Below are 16,517 nucleotides of genomic sequence, written 5' to 3'. Positions count from 1 at the left end.
TGCAACACAGCACGGAACTGTTGTGATTAAAACCATAACATATTGTCTTCTTTGTAGAATCTTTTCACCTCCCAAAAGTGTTAGACCCATCTGGCTTCTCACGTACAGGGTGAGGTCACAAAACAGAGGTCAGTCATTGGCAGGACACAGTGTGGTCTTCCCTGATTTCTACACTCATGTAGTAACACAGAGATTCATGGCTTGCCAGGTTGTGTGAAGACATCTTTCCCTTTCTGGGGACCATACCTGGCTCCAAGGCTCTACCTGCCACTCCTCACAGGGCTCGGGGTTACAGCTCATGCTCAGTGGGGGAGGAATGCCAGCCAGGAACTGGCAGTGAAATGGTCTCAGGTTCCGGTGGTCCCGGCTGTCCACGCACTGAATCTCACGTATCTTGAAGCCCCCACTGCAGTTTCTGGAGCACTGTATGGAGAGCAAAAGCAAAAGCGATCTCTGAGTCATTGGCATCAGGCCTCCCTTACTTCCCCTCGGCCATGGAGGTACCAGGCATCCAGTCAGAAAGAGGGGTTAGGTCTAGTTCCAGTGGACCCTGCTTTCTCTCCACACCATAGAGCAGGAGGCACCCCAGCAGCTCCCCATGTCAGGAAACACATGCATAGAAGTGTGAGGGTTTTGAGGGCTGACAGGGCTGGGTGAGAATTCCAGTTCTGCACCCACTAGTCATGAGCCCTTGAGCCAGTCATCAAAGTACGCCGAGGCTCAGGTGTCCCATCTGTAAACTGGGATCATAACTGCTACCTCACAGCTGTGGGGAGATTATAGACCCTGGGGCTGGAGTGCCTGCTGGTGAGTGGGTATTCCCTTTAGAAATCAGTATTCACTGGAGGCAGAGTGGCCTGCCTACTGCTTCCTAGGAAGCTGCTAAGCCTTCTCCGCCTTTCCTTCAGAATCCTGGTATTCTCTATGATGCTGTATGCAGAATAGGTTACTGTGTCTCCCTCATCAAGGGCCTTGAGTAGGGAAATAAACTGAATAACTGCTCAGTGGTTTGACTCATGGGTGTGAGCAAACCCTGTCCTTCCCCCACCCTCACCATTCCACCTGCAGCCATCACTGAGCGTCTTCTCAGCATATGCCCCTGATAGCCATTAAACAGGCCCTACTCACTCCCCTCCTCTCCGACCCCACCCCTTGTGCAGAAGCCCAGGTTTGCCAGAAGTCTGCTGACTTCCCTAGGACTGTGATAAACACTGAGGGGCCTGGGTCACCTACAGCCAGAGTTTATGTGCCTGTTCTGGAGTGCTGCTTTTGTTGACTCTGACCTCTTGGATTTTGGCAGCTACCCCCTCCCCCACATACAGATTTTATCTGATCATAACTTGGGCTTCTAGAACTTGCTTTCTAGTCTGTTTCGAACCCCAGTGCTTGCCATACCCCTTCTGCTTATCTTCCCTCTGCAGACTGGTGTCTTATGGTCAGACGTGGCCTGACTGGTCTAGTAACTGCTCACACTGAGGTAGGTGGGATGGAGGCTAACATCTGTGCTCGTCAGCCCAGGTTCATCCCCAGGTTCTCCTCGGGTTAGTACAATGTTCTTGGGGTTCCCATGTTCTGAATGTGCGTTCCTCTGTTCTCTGCATTATCCACTACTGCTCTTTTTATTAATGCCTCAGCCACGGCACCTGCTCAGAGGGGTCCTCCTGGAATACCTGATCTAAAGGAGGCTGTCTTGTAAACTGTCTTGTAAACTGTCTCAGCTCCTCTTCTGTTTTCATACCAGAAAGCTAAACTGCAGACCATCTTTTACTGATTTTGTCCATTTTTTGATTATCTATCACTGTCGTGATAGCAGAGCCTGTTCCGCCCTGTCCTGCATTGAACCATGAGTCCCTAGCACAGGGACAGGCATGGCATAGATGGCCATTATGCAGCTGTTGCATCAACATTGAATTCTGAGAATATGCCAGCTGGGAGGGCTCCCAATGGATTAAAAAGATCTCTGGTAATCACAGGATAAAGAATATCTTTCTTTACCCTCTGAATCCTTACATCAATGATCTCATTGGCAGTCTTGGCCAAGGAAACAAGTCACCAAGAAAGCGTCCCTGGCTATAAGGTATATTTTCATCTGGCTCTTCTCTCTGCAGGATAAAAGACCACACTGTCTTTCTGCCTATGGTGGAATAGCCGTGATTGTAGGGCTGTGGTTGAGGAAAGAAAATTCCTCAAGGCTTTTCGGAAGAAATAGACTCCAAAATGCAGCGCCCCCTTCTTCCTCTGATTGGCAGATTTCACCAAGTCACCTGACTTCAAACACTGGTCTGTAACTTGGAAACACTTGGGCCAATGTGGCAAGGGGAAGATTGATGCTCTGATACTGCCATAAATCAAGTGTGTTTAGGTTATCAGGAATAAGCAACATTTGCCAACAGCTTCCTAAAAGTACAAATTAAAAACGTTATTTTCCTGCCACATCTTAAACACATAAAGAAAACCGGTAACAACAAACTTAAAATTTGCCATAGCACAAATGAGAAAGCATGCTAATAGCTTCCACTAAAAGCAACTATTTGTCTGACAAAATAAATTTCCAGGGAATAGCACATAGTTAAAACAAGGGTACTTTTTATTAGGAAACAGGGATTTAAAAGACATAAGCATAAAATGAGACTTTACTTTTTAATTTTACATTTGTTTGTCTAATCTGTTATTTCTAAATTTATTTTTCAAATTAGCATTACTCTTTTGTCAAGAGCATGTTCACATTCAGTGGGAAATAAAATTTAGTAATATGCTGAAGTAAGTAATAAAGGAAGACACTCATTTAATCTGTGATTTTTCTATTCCATTTTCAAAAAAGTCTCTGATTCTGTTAGCAAGAGGGAATGGAAGTGACAACATAGTAAGTTACTCCAGTCCTAATGCTCTTTTGCTTTTGTGTATATTCATTTTCTCATTGCTTAAGAGGAGGGCCATTTGTATTCCTGTTTTTCTAACCTAAAGCCTGCAAACCAGACTGAGGACAAGGGGCAGGTCGATGAGAACAGAAAGACTGACTAATGCCCTGTTGAAACCAAACAGGTCTGATAGTATCCAGTTACCATATCAGTTTGTTTAACTCCTGTGATTTGCAAACCAAATTGAGTTAGAATGAAAACTAGCCTTAGCTTACTGGGGCCACTGGCAGAGGTAAAATGAAATAATAATCTTTTCTTTCTTGTGCTATTTTGGATGTATGAAATCATCATAATACACTTCCCAGGCTGGACTTGTACAGAGTGTTCAGAGAAGTATAGTACAATTAACACACATAGGATTTGGGGACCAATGGACCAAATCCATGTATAGCCCTGGCATCAAGTGGCTATGTGCTCTTCTCTAAGCCTCCATTTCTCCATTGGTATTCAAAAGAGGATAAACTAGATTATTAAACTATGCCAGCATTCTAGAGTGTCATAAATATATGAGATCACTGAGTTTGTGCTCCATTTTGATTTTAGAATACTCTCTTCCTCTGAAAGTTACACATCAAATACTAAATTGGGATACAAAAAAAATCCCTTTCTGGCCTTTTTCTTATGCTAAACACATTCATAAGACCCTTAAAATAATTCAAAGATCAGATAGTTGTAGGTGTGTGGTCTTATTTCTGGGTTCTCTATTCTGATCCATTGGTCCATGTGTCTATTTTTGTACCCGTACCATGCTGTTTTGGTTACTATAGCCCTGTAGTATAATTTGAAGTCTCTTAGCCTGTTGTATCTAGCTTTGTTCTTAAGCAATTACAACAAAAGCAAAAATTGACAAATGGGATCTAATTAAACTAAAGAGTTTTTGTATGCAAAACAAACTACCAACAGAGTAAACAGACAACGTACAGAATGGGAGAAAGCTTTGGCAAACTAGGCACCTCACAAAGCTCTAATAGCCAGCATTTCTAAGGAACTTAAATTTATACAAAAAAATACAAACAGCCACATAAAAAAGTGGGCAAAAGATATGAATAGACACTTTTCAAAAAAAGACAAACATGCGGTCGTCAATCATATGAAAAAAAGACAGAGAAAGATGGGCAGAGACCACCATGGAGAGTCTTGTGGTCTGGACATTGGTGGTCTTGGAGTCATTTCTCATATGGTCCTAAAGGCTTCCATTTAATTGCCACTCCTCTAACCATTTCTTCTTGAGAATCTCTTAATATGAAATGTTCAGGGGTATCAAGAGAGGGTGATGGTTTAGACATAGAAAAAATGATATCAAGAGTAAAATAAATGCAGGGATATTCAGTGTATGGTCCACCTTTCTGCTACTCAATTTTTGCCTTCCAATGATGAAGCTCTCCTGTAACATACACTTCTAGGTTTTAACTTTTGCACACTCGACTTTAGTAAATGTTTCTGGGAATATGCTGTGTATAAAAGTATGGTTTGTATATATTTAGGAAAACAAAGGCTATTCTCCCATTTTACTCATTTGTAAAAATTCAAATCCATAAAATGCAGCATTGCCACAGACAATCTGTAAAATTCAATAAACATGGAGATAAGAACTAGAATAAGAGAGAAGGATTAGCTAGCAAATACATGAAACCAAGGCCATAAGGAAAGCCTGTCACTTCCTGTTATTTTCCAGCAAATAACTTAGATAATAAAGTTAACTACTGTTAAAATGAAATGTCAATGTTGCCTATGTGGGAAGAAAGATTATTACAAAAAAAAAAGTAAAAATCTTTCTGATTCTCTTCAGAAATAATCAAGCTCTGCTAGACTTAACTATGAAAAGGGCAATGTTCATTCTAACAGAAGTAATAAAAGGGCTGTCAAATCAGCAGTTCCCAAAACGTCAGGAGAAACAGACAAAATGTTCAGTGAGCAGCTCCCAAAACTTCAGAAGAAACAAAGCGCACAGAGCTGCCGATGATGCATGGTTTTGGTGTCAAAACTCAGCTGACAATTTTTCAAGCTCATTTTTCTTTCTTACTACTTTTTCCATCACAAGAATCACTTTTTCTCCCATGTGCATTTTTTTTTTTTTAAGATGGAGTCTTACTCTGTTTCCCAGCCTGGAGTGCAGTGGCAGAATCTCAACTCACTGTAACCTTTGCTTCTTGGGCTCAAGTGATCTTCCCACCTCAGCCTCCGGTGTAGCTGGGACTACAGGCATGCACCACCAAGCTTGGGTAATATTTTGTATTTGCAGTAGAGATGGGGTTGTGCCATATTGCCCAGGCTGGTCTTGAACTGCTGAGGTCAAGTGATCCGCCTGCCTTGGCCTCCCAAATTTCTGGGATTAGAGGCATGAGCCACCGTGCCCAGCCTCCCTCATATACATTTTAACATTCTGAAACTGGCATGTGTCTTACAACTGATGGACATATTAATTGTACAGTGTTTTTTTTTCTTTATGAAAAGCTATAGTTAAAATGGCATAATCCCCAGGTGATAGTTTCTTAGAATTGAGACCATTCAATACTAGTTTTGTGATCAAGTATATATCGGTGATTTTACTCTGAAGCCCTGGTTTATACTAGGCCTACACTAATTTGTACCAGTTTATACTAAAGCATATTTAAGTATAAGTCCTATTTATACTCTAAGCCCTAGTTTCCTTAGTGGGAATTACAAAGTCCTGTATTATGGTAAAAATAAAATTGTTTATCCAAAGCTTCTGTGCAATTTCAGGCATGTGGTAGTACTAGCATCCAAGCTAGGTCAAGTCCTCCAGAGTTCATGAACACATTGAGCACCCTGGCTGCATAGTACTGGGGAGTGAACACCTTCTCAGACCAATTTCTCCATTGGCAGGGCTTACTGCGCTATCCTGTGCACAGGCTTACTTCCCAAGTCCAGAAAGCAAGAGATTAGTAAATGTCCAATAGCCAGCCGTAACCTTTACCCAGAGCTCAACAGTTTTCCAGGGCTTTGTTTGAATGGTCTTTTATCATGTACAGAGTTTATTACACACATTTTCTCTTTTGATCCTTACAACAACTCTACAAGGTAAGTACAGGCAATATCATCCACTTCATTTCAAGGGTGAGAAAACTAAAGCTCCTCAGTAGTTAGATGAATGGCCCCTGTCACATGCTGATTAGTGATTATGAGTAAATGCTCACTTGGCTGGCAAAATAGCGTGGGGGACATTTGAAGTAGAGGCACTGGCATGAACAGAGGCTGTGAACCCACACGGCTTGTCTGGGGACAGTAAATTGGTCAGAGTGCTAGAATAGGGGATAGAGGTTGACAGAGAAAGGTGGGCAGAGGCCACCATGGAGAGTCTTGTGGTCTGGACATCGGTGGTCTTGGGGTCATTTCTTATATGGTCCTAAAGGCTTCCACTTAATTGCCACTCATCTAACCATTTCTTCTTGAGAATCTCTTAATCTGAAATGGTCATGGATGTCAAGAGAGATTAATCCACAGAGATTAATCAATGTATCTGCAACCCTATAGGCCATGAGAGAGACTTTATAGGCCAGGCAAGGAGTCAAGCCAGACTTTCCTTAGGAGGCCAGACCTCAGGAATGAGCTTGCTGATCTCTCATCCAGGGTTTACACTGGCTAGAGTCCCTTAGGCTGGAGCTGAGCTTTTCAAAACACAAGCTATTTCACACATCTGTCCTTTTCATGAGCCATGTAATTTCCAATGAAATGATTATTCCCAGTGAGAGCAAAGTGGAACTTTAGGACTTGGTCAACATTTGGCAAGCTCAGGGATAGGACATATTTCTTGAGATTTCTCTGGATATGGAAGAGAATTTGTAGCCAAGCTTTCAGTCCTTATTGGATCCCAAGTTTGTTATGAGTTGGAAGAGAAATAAAAAAGAAGCAATATTGATTCTAGAAAGAAAAATGTTATAGAAACAGAAAGAAGATGGTAATTTTCTCAAAGAATAGCCTCACAACCCCTTTCTTTCCAAAGATGAGAGCCTCGCTTTGGGAAAGGGTCCTAAAGACCGACCATCAGACAGGAACATCCCATGTTCCTGTCTGATGGTAAGTCTGCCAAGAGAACCAGAGACGGAAATGCCCAGTGCAACACCTCTTGGTCCTGTTTGTCTGGGGACATGAGCTATTCACTAGATGAAGAAACTAATGTCCAGAGGTGATACCAGCCTTCTGAGCTAAACCTCTTGGGAAGCTCTTTTCCTTTCTCCTGTGTCTCAGCTATCAAGAGGAACCAGCTCCCTGGAGAGAAGACAGGGACCCAACAGGCTTCCTAGGGTTTACCATGTATGGTAAACAAGTATATGCACAGCTCACACCTCTGTACTCCCTACCTGCAAACTGGCCCTCAATCTCACTGTGGACCAATGTCTTATAGCCTTGAATTATCCCCCAAGGGCTGGCTAAGCCCTAGTCCAGAGTGACAAGCAGATCAGGCCTAGTTAGTGTCCCAAAGCACCAAGGCTGACTAATCTGAAAACCTGATACATTATTTTTCCACCAATAACTATGCAGACAGCAAAACAAAATGAGTAGTCACAGTAAGATCAGCAAAGATGGTAAAATTGCGCTTTGAAAAGATCACTATGGCTGGGTGCAGTGGCTCATGCCTGTAATCTCAACACTTTGGGAGGCCAAGGTGGGTGGATGACTTGAGTTCAGGAGTTCAAGACCAGCCTGGCCAACATGGTGAAGCCCATCTCTATTAAAAATGCAAAAATCAGCCACGCTTGGTGGTGGGTGCCTGTAATCCTAGTTACTTGGGAGGCTTAGGCATGAGAATCGCTTGAACCCAGGAGGTGGAGGTTGCCGTGAGTCAAAGATCACACCACTGCATTCCAGCCTGGGTGACAGAGTGAGACTCTGTCTTAAAAAAATAAAAATAAATAAAAAGATCAGCATGGGGAATATACTTTTAAAGACAAAATTATTCTTTATATCTCAGCTTTCTTTTCATTTTGGGTCTGGCAGATTAAACCGTATATTTGCTTTGCGAAGCACAGGTGATTCACGGTTTAATTATATATGTGATAATATAGGATTATTTATTAAAATGCTAAATTTAAGTATATAAAAATAGTATCGCATGCTGGAGAAGGAATTAATTATGCAAATTTAACTTTTCTGGTTTATCCACAGGTGGGGTTAACACATGGGTTAGTAAAAACTGTACTTCTAAGACGTTTGTGTAACTTGAAGTAGGCCTATGGGAATGCCCATGGTTTACTCATCCCTGATTTTATAAGAGGCAGAGGGAAGCAGAAAGGTAGGGGAAGAAAACTGACACTAGCAAGTGCTTATATAAGATTCCCTCCCCAAACCACTGCCCACCCTCCACCTCCAAGACACTGCCAAGCCTGATAAGTTACCTTGCTCCAGTTTCCCACTTTCCAGCCAGCACAGGGACGGAGGTGGCATCTCTTTGCGGGGTCAGGTCTCTGGATGGCTGCGCAGTCGGAATCCATCTGGGTGCTGCACTCCACCCTTCTCCAGTAGGCCCCCAGACCACACGTGGTGGAGCACTGTGGTAGGGAAGGACAGAGAGAGATGACAGAGGCTGAGGACCACCTTCTCACACGTGCCCGTCACTGGGATCCTGGAGAGAGTTCTCAGTCCCAGCTGCTCACTAAAATTGCCCATAGAGCTTTTAAAAAATTACCAACACTTGGGTCACCCAATCACACAAATTAATCTGAATCTCTTGGGATAGGACCCAGGGATGATCAGTATTAAAAATAATTCCCCAGCTGATTTTAACAAACAGCCACAGTTGAGAAACTCTGATCTGTATGTGGAAGGAAAATTCAATGCAAATGGAAATTTGCTTCCCTTTAAAGCTTACCCTGGCAGGCCAGATGCAGTGGCTCATGCCTGTAATCCTAACACTTTGGGAGGCTGAGGCAGAAGGATCCTTTGAACCCAGGAGTTTGAGATCAGTCTGGGCAACATAGGGAGAACCCATTTCTAAAAAAATTGAATATTAGCCAGGTGTGGTGGTATGTGCCTGCATTCCCAGCTACTTAGGAGGCTGAGTTGGGAGGACTTCTTGAACCTAGGAATTTGAGGCAGCAGTGAGCTGTGATGCACCACTGTGCTCCAGCCTGGGTGCCAGAGTGAGATCCTGTTTTAAAAAAAAATTATCTTGGTATGATTGCCCAGGGGGCTGCAGGCAGGCTGTCACATTTCTTACCAATGCTGTTTAGAGTGGATGCCAGGGCCAGGTGTCTGCCCCTTGCCTCACCTCTCTAAGACTGAATGACACTACCTCATCTATTTCTCTCCATGATAAAACCGTGATATAAACTGGTATCACTATAGTGTAGATAAAGAAACAGGCTTTGAGAGCTGACTTGGCCAAGGAGTTTTCTGTCTCTAAAACCCAGGACAATATTTGTTACAGTAGTGCACCTCAAACTTTAGAGACCATGTGAATCACCTGGGGACCTTGCTAAATACAGACTCAGTGGGTCTGGGGAGGGGAGGAGACTGTGCCTTTTCGCAAGCTCCCAAGTGCTGCCGATGCTGTTGGTCCTCAGATCACACTTGGAGTTAGAAAGATGTTAGAGCATGAGGCTTTTCAGCCCGTGATCGACGGGTGGTGAAGAACTCAGTCACCTTTTCCCACACATACGCCTCATTCCCCTCAAAGTGTTTTCGTTTGTTTATAATACTTAAGTATCTCAGGTTTAGCATGGGGTCACTTTGAAAACTATACAAATGTCCACCACATAATTTGTTTGCTTTTATGTGCCTGATTCTTCCCTGTAACTGATTTTTCTTGCATTCCCTCTCTTCTGCTCATTCTCATAAAAAGGGGCTGTTTCTGGACAAGTAGCAGTGCTGAATTAAAAAAACACAGGGCACATGTTCCATCTTTGACATGCTTGAAGGTTTCTTTGGATAGGCTGTAAATAAAGACCAGACTTGTTTTTCCTGCTGTATCTTCACTATCCATATCCTTTTTTTTTTTTTTTCTTGAGATGGAGTCTTGCACTGTCACCCAGGCTGGAGTGTGGTGGCACAATCTCGACTCACTGCAACCTCCGCCTCCTGGGTTCAAGCAATTCTCCTGCCTCAGCCTCCTAAGTAGCTGGAATTACAGGTGTGTGTCACCACACCTGGATAATTTTTTGTATTTTTAGTAGAGACAGGGTTTCACCTTATGGACCAGGATGGTCTCAAACTCCTGACCACAGGTGATCCACCCTCCTCAGCCTCCCAAAATGTTGGGATTATAGGCGTGAGCCACCACGCCTGGCCTTCATTCTCCATATAATTTTATGTTTCATTTTGTGCAGGTTCTTGTGTTATAATACATATATAACATAATAGAGTTCTTAGGTAGATAATCTGTAGATCACTGAAAGGGAAAAGTAGAAATTATTTTTTACTACATCATCTTTTCCAAGTGGGCCATTTATAGAGGGAATATGTTCTCCTCCTTAAAATTGTTTAGGATTTTATTTGTTTCTTTTGTAAGTCCCTAGCACTTTCTCCTTTATATCATATTATGTATCTAGGTAATAGAGATAACAGGTGAAGTGCTATAGATTGATTGCACTCATGGCCTGCGTTGTTCACACTTCCTTAAACCTATGCTCTTTGCAAGGGGACTTTGCAGCTTCTCTCATTCAGAGGTGGAATTTATTTCTCCACCTCTTGAATCAGGGTCGTTCTTGTGACTTGCTTTCCATTCTTGCTCTTGGACCCCTGCCTTTGCTATGAGAGTAAACCTGGGCTGGCCTGCTGGAGGATGAGGGCTCATTACTCAAAGCTAGCGTCCCTGTGGTGACTGACTGACCAACTCAAGGGTCAGTGTCCAGGTGTTCAGAACCGCAACTGATGCTGGGGGGTCACATCAGCACCATATGAAAACTGCTCTGAAATGCTGTGGAAAATTATGCTGTCACTTCCATTCTACATGACTACACAGTTTACAGTTAACTGACTGGCCCAAGGCATCTGACTGAATGATGAGGCAATTCAATGAGAGGTGAGTGTCTATCAAAATAAGAGCCATACTCATGCACACTGCACAGCACTGAAGTTTTCTGTTTTGTAAACATGGATCAGAGCAAACACTGAGTACTTCCTATGTGTCTGACACTCTTCTGAGTAACTTACATATAGTTATTCCTTTTATCTCCCAAGTCATATGAGTTGGGCATTATTATCATCCTCATTTTATGGATGAGGGAAATGAGGTAGAGTGAGAATGTACAGCTGGTAGTTTACTGAGTCAGGACTAAACCCCAGAAAGTCTGGCTTCAAGTTTTACCTCTACTTACAGTGTTAACACAGCTTTTATATTAATTACTTAATATCTGAAAACACAATGAAAGGAATATGCTGTGTCCAGCAGGGCTGTGCACAGCCTTCCACAGGCCAGAAGGCGGGAGGACATTGCAAGAGCGACTTCAGATCACATCCAAGGAACTTTAGAAATCACTTCCTGTTTTAGGAATCCAGAAAAGCTTTGTGCAGCATCAGATTCAAAGCTTGATCCTGAACAGGTAAGATTTAAAAGGGCAGAGGAGGAAGGGCAGAAAATTCAGGGAGAGGATCCAGTGTGAACAGAGACACCGGACTGGGAGAGGCAAGTTTAAGGCAACTGAGCAGTCTCTATTTGTTGAAGCTTAGAATGGATGAAGAAGAGCAGGAGGCAGTACATTTTGAAAGCTTGATTATGTAAGATTGGGAAGGCTGTTGGATGTTGGGTTGGAGTAGATTTTAGCCAAACAACTATGACATGAGATATCAAAGACTTATGAGCAGGAGTTTGGAATGATTGGAAGAGCTTTTTGGAGGATGAATTTGGCAATCTTATGTCTTGTGCAACAGTGTGTGGAAAGATAGAAGGGAGAGGCTGGAGGTGTGTAGACCAGCAAGGAGGCAAGGGCAGGTGTTCTAAGCAGGGGGAGTAACCGAGGTCCTTCACTCTCATCTACTGGCCACCATTGGCATTTGGGACTCAACAACTTTTCCTTATAAGGGACTTTCCTGAATGTCATGGGACTTTTGTCATTCACAGCTCTCAGACATTGAATTCTATTGCAGTCCCTTCCCCACATTGTTGTAAAAAACAAAAGCATCCTCCTCCATCTCTAAATTCCTCCTATCATTAAATTAGAAACTACTGGACCTTAGAGTAACAGAGAAAATAAAGAGGAGAGGACAGAAATGATGAAGTGACACTGGCTTGAAAAACTATTACAATTTTTTTTTTTTTTTGCTGTAGGACAGAGGCAAATTAATATCGATGGTGATTCTAGAGGTTTTAAGATGTGGTGATTGAGAGGTAAGTGACTCATAACAGAGAGAGGCAACTACAAAGAAACAGCTTCAGGAATAGGCAGAAATAAAAAGCAGGGACAATAAGGAACTCAAAACTCAGAGTTTTCATTCTGAACCTTGACACTCTCTGACAGTTATTTATTATTATTTTTTGAAACAGAGTCTTGCTCTGTTGCACAGGCTGGAGTAGAGTGGCTAGAATTTGGCTTACTGCCACCTCTGCCTCCCAGATTCAAGTGTTTCTCATGCCCCAGGCTCCCGAGTAGCTGGGACTACAGGCATGCGCCACCATACCTGACTAATTTTTATATTCTTTGTAGACACAGGGTTTTGCCTTGTTGCCCAGGCTTGCCTCGAACTCCTGACCTCAAGTGATCCACCTGCTTCAGGCTCCCAGAGTGCTGGGATTACAGGCATAAGCCACCACGCCAGCCTTCAGTTCTATTTATTAAACATTTTCTCTCAAACTATGCACAAAGGGAGCAGGCACCAGGCCCTGTCACAAGGGGGGACTCCTGCTGAATGAGCTCTATTCTAGTAATAATCCTTATAGCTTTGAAAAACTCTGCCATCGGAGCCAATATTCTTTTTCCAGCCAAACTGCCTAGAATTAATAGCTGCTAATGGTTCCACCACTGTTGCCAGTTTTTTTCTTTTTTTTTTTTTTTTTTTTTCTTATAATGTATTCAATAAGACAGTTTATTTCTGTCAGTCAAATAATGATGTTTGAGACAATTAATTCTCTATTTTGATTTACTATAATCAAAATGTGTTAATTAACCGTTGAGCTCAAACAGTAATCATAGTTGATGCCTACTTTATTTTGGCTTAGCTTGCATGGATATAGCAATGTCTTGCTAAATTGATTAACATTTATCAATTGATTAACATGTATTAAATATTCTCAAGACAAAAATCATTAAAACATACTTAAATTCCATAATTCCACAACTGCTCTGGGATTTGTGATGAATGAAAAGATAAGGGGATGGGAAAAAAAAAAAACACTAATATCCGGATCATGATACAACCATTTTGTTTTTAGAGACAATTTTAGTTCATAGGACCACCACCCAGCAGACACCCAAAATTTAAATTAGTTGATTCAAATTAAATAGTCAATGACAGTCAAAACCCAAATGAATAGTGATTCATGCTGATAATCCCAGTACTTTGGGAAGCTGAGGCAGAATTTTGCTTGAGGCCAGGAGTTCCAGAATAGCCTGGGCAACATAGCAAGACTCCCATCTCTGAAAAAAATAATTTAAAAAATTATCTGAGTGAGGTGGTTGGCACCTGTTCCTATCTACTCTGGAGACTTAGGTGGGAAGATTGCTTGAGCCCAGGATTTCAGGATTGTTATGAGCTATCATGAAGCCACTGCACTCTAACCTGGGTGACAGAGTGAGACCCTGTCTCTAAAAAAAGGGTCGATGAGTCAATGACAGACCCCTCTTCTCCTCTCTCTTCTTCATATCCCATATCCAATTATTTACAAACCAAGCTGATTTTAAGTTCTAAATACATCTTAGATATATTTTCCCGTCTTCATCCTGAACATTCTTGCTATAGTTCTCATGCCTCATCTGGACTATTGCAATAACCTCCCAATAGGTCAAAACCCTCATCTTCATTGTTTCAGAATAGGCTACCTACAGTCAGCAATAGACACTGCTAGGTATTCTAGGTACTTACTATAATCCTTTTTCCTCTTCTGGGCACATAATTGGATTGCATTTCCCAGCTTCCTTGAGTTTGGTTTGGCCATGTGACTTAGTCCTAGACAATGGAATGTAGGCAGAAGTGATGTGTCCCACTTCAAGACTTGGGGCATACAACCTCCTACAGGAGTGCCTCTATGCTCTTTTCTCTTTCTAATTGACTGGGATAGTGACCCCAGGGCAAATTTGATGATGGGAAGATGATAGAGCCATTGCCAGCGTGGGTTCCCAAATGACTGCACCATCCACTACCATCATCAGCATCACAGACTGGAATCACCTTGTATTGCCATGTGACGGAGAAGTCAACACCTCTTCTGGTGAGCCATCACTTGTTGGGCTGCATTTGTTACAGAAGCCTATCCTTCCTAACATGTGTGAGTGTATGCACATGTGATTTCCAATTACATGTGCATACTGCACATGTCATTCATACTTTCATAGTTCTGATGTCAATCCTACACATATGCCTTTTATCACCAACTTCTACATATTCTGTTGACCTAGGCTGTCTTACTCTCATGGCCCACAGTGTCATTAACTGTAGGTGCTTTCAGACCTTATCTCCATTAACTAAATATCAAAGTACAAGTTAATTAGTAGCCTCCTTTGTTTTTTCTTCCATAGAAGCCACATACTGTCTATACTGCATCAACTGAAGGAAGACAGTAGGCCTGCTTACCTGCCCTAAAGGGCAGCCCTAAAGGGATACTATATGATTTAGGAAGAAAAGATATACCTTGAGTTCACTATTTGAAAGGTGCTGGCAGGTGCTTCTCCCCAGTGTTCCCTCCCCATTCTGTAGGGCATGCTGAAGCACAAGTAGCTAGACCACCTTTGGGGATTCCTAATGCTATCACTTCAGAAATGCCTAAACAGAGCAATTTTATTTCAGAATATCTAGCCTGGACCTACTGTGGTAATAGAAGGACAATTTGCCTCTGTGAACTCAAAGTAACATGAGTGTCCTCAATGCTATTTTAAAGAACTTTCTTGTGAACTATGAGATTTTCTCATCTGATTACCCAAGGTCACGACATAACTGGGATTATTTTCATATGTAATATGACCAAAGAAGAAACAAATATAATCAAAGGCACAGAGGATGGTAATGTTTTCTGGTTTACAGAGCCAGGGCTCATGGGTTCTTAAGTCCATCTGCCTGAGTTCAAATCCCTATAGCTCACAGGTGTGTACAATTCTGGCTAGCTACTTAAATTCTCTCAGCTTCAATTTCCTTACCTCTAAAATAGGGAAAAATATTACCAATCTCCTGGGACTGTGATGAGGATTAAATGAGAGAATATATGCTCCTTAGCATAAAATCATGCTTATAAAACCTGACGCATGCTTTCTAAATGTTCACTGTCAACATCCTTCTCACTGTCAAGAGCCTGATTAGGAAAGAAACAGGACTAAAATGTCAGGAGTCATGAGACCCATTCATCTCCTTCCTTCAACAAACTGACTTACGGTAAGCCTGAACATCTTTTCTACCTCTGAAGGTGAATTCTTTACCTCCAAATGGAGATGGTAAGATGTTGCTCCATTGACAGGAAATATGATAACTCATTCTATAAATCAAACATAAATCAAAGTGGAATAGTGGCTCAAATGCAAACAATTAGAGTATTTGATGCAAGAAATTTTGGAGGTTTGAATTTACCTATCTATTGCTTCTAGTCAATTCCGTGACCAATGATGTTGATTAATTTATAGAAAAGAATTTTATGTAGTTATCAGTTGGTGCTAAGATCCACTAGAGAGATAGCAGGTCAGGGTGGGGAGAGATAGAAGGTTTGTCATCCAACTGTGTCCTCAGACAAATCACTTAACTGTTACAGATCTCTTTTTCTATTTGTAAATTGGTATCAATGAGACACTTACCTACTCATCAGGATAATCAAAAGGAAAAAATAAGAGACTACCTGTGAAAGTGGTTTTGAAATTAACATGCTTTATAAATTATTATACGTACATTATTTTGATATTAGCTGCTAATAGCTTACTTCCCTTTCGCTGGGGAGATGAGTCATGAAGTGTCATAAAAATGCTGATTGATTTGAACATGTGATTACTTTGCTACAAAGTCCTCTTTTGCATTGTTACATTATATTAACAAGTTTATGTACTGCATATTCAGATTTCAAATAGGTGAGAAATGATTTTGATGCTTCAAAGGATGTAATTAGTTCTAGAAATGGAAAAACAAATATCTAGCCAAATTTCTGGAGTGTGAAAATAGAGGCCAGCGTGATTCCATCATGCTTATTCTCTTCTTCCTCTATATTCTAATTCTTTCAATAAGCCAAAATGATTGTTTTAAATGTAAGCACTCCAACAGACCAAAAAGAAAAGAAAAAAAATCACTGATATGGCAAGCTATACAATTGTTTTAACAAGTTTTGTCTTAGATGTCCATTCTATCTGTGATTACTTCACAATTTTAAACCAAATGTCAAAATTAGGTTTCTGATTGAAATAGAAATTCCATTTGACCCAGCAATCCCATTACTGGGTATATATCCAAAGGATTACAAATCGTTCTACTATAAGGACACGTGTACACGAATGTTCATTGCAGCACTGTTTACAA

General features: G+C 41.6%; 1 protein-coding gene across 1 annotated transcript in view; it reads right to left on the bottom strand.

Annotated features, from left to right (window-relative positions):
- LOC108303007 (A disintegrin and metalloproteinase with thrombospondin motifs 12-like) overlaps positions 1 to 16,517 on the bottom strand; it is a 237,788-nt gene that overhangs the window by 17,633 nt on the left and 203,638 nt on the right. The window contains exons 21-22 of the mRNA XM_037737886.1: positions 8,276 to 8,428; positions 247 to 423 (exon numbers count right to left, since the gene is read on the bottom strand). Of these exons, the coding sequence (XP_037593814.1) occupies positions 247 to 423; positions 8,276 to 8,428 (330 nt within the window). The remainder of the gene's footprint in view (positions 1 to 246; positions 424 to 8,275; positions 8,429 to 16,517) is intronic.

This window comes from Cebus imitator, unplaced genomic scaffold (genome assembly GCF_001604975.1).
Source record: "Cebus imitator isolate Cc_AM_T3 unplaced genomic scaffold, Cebus_imitator-1.0 Scaffold44, whole genome shotgun sequence".
Classification (NCBI taxonomy): Eukaryota; Metazoa; Chordata; class Mammalia; order Primates; family Cebidae; genus Cebus; species Cebus imitator.
The sequence above is the reverse complement of the archived record's forward strand: the minus strand, read 5'-3'. Positions and strand labels throughout refer to the sequence as shown.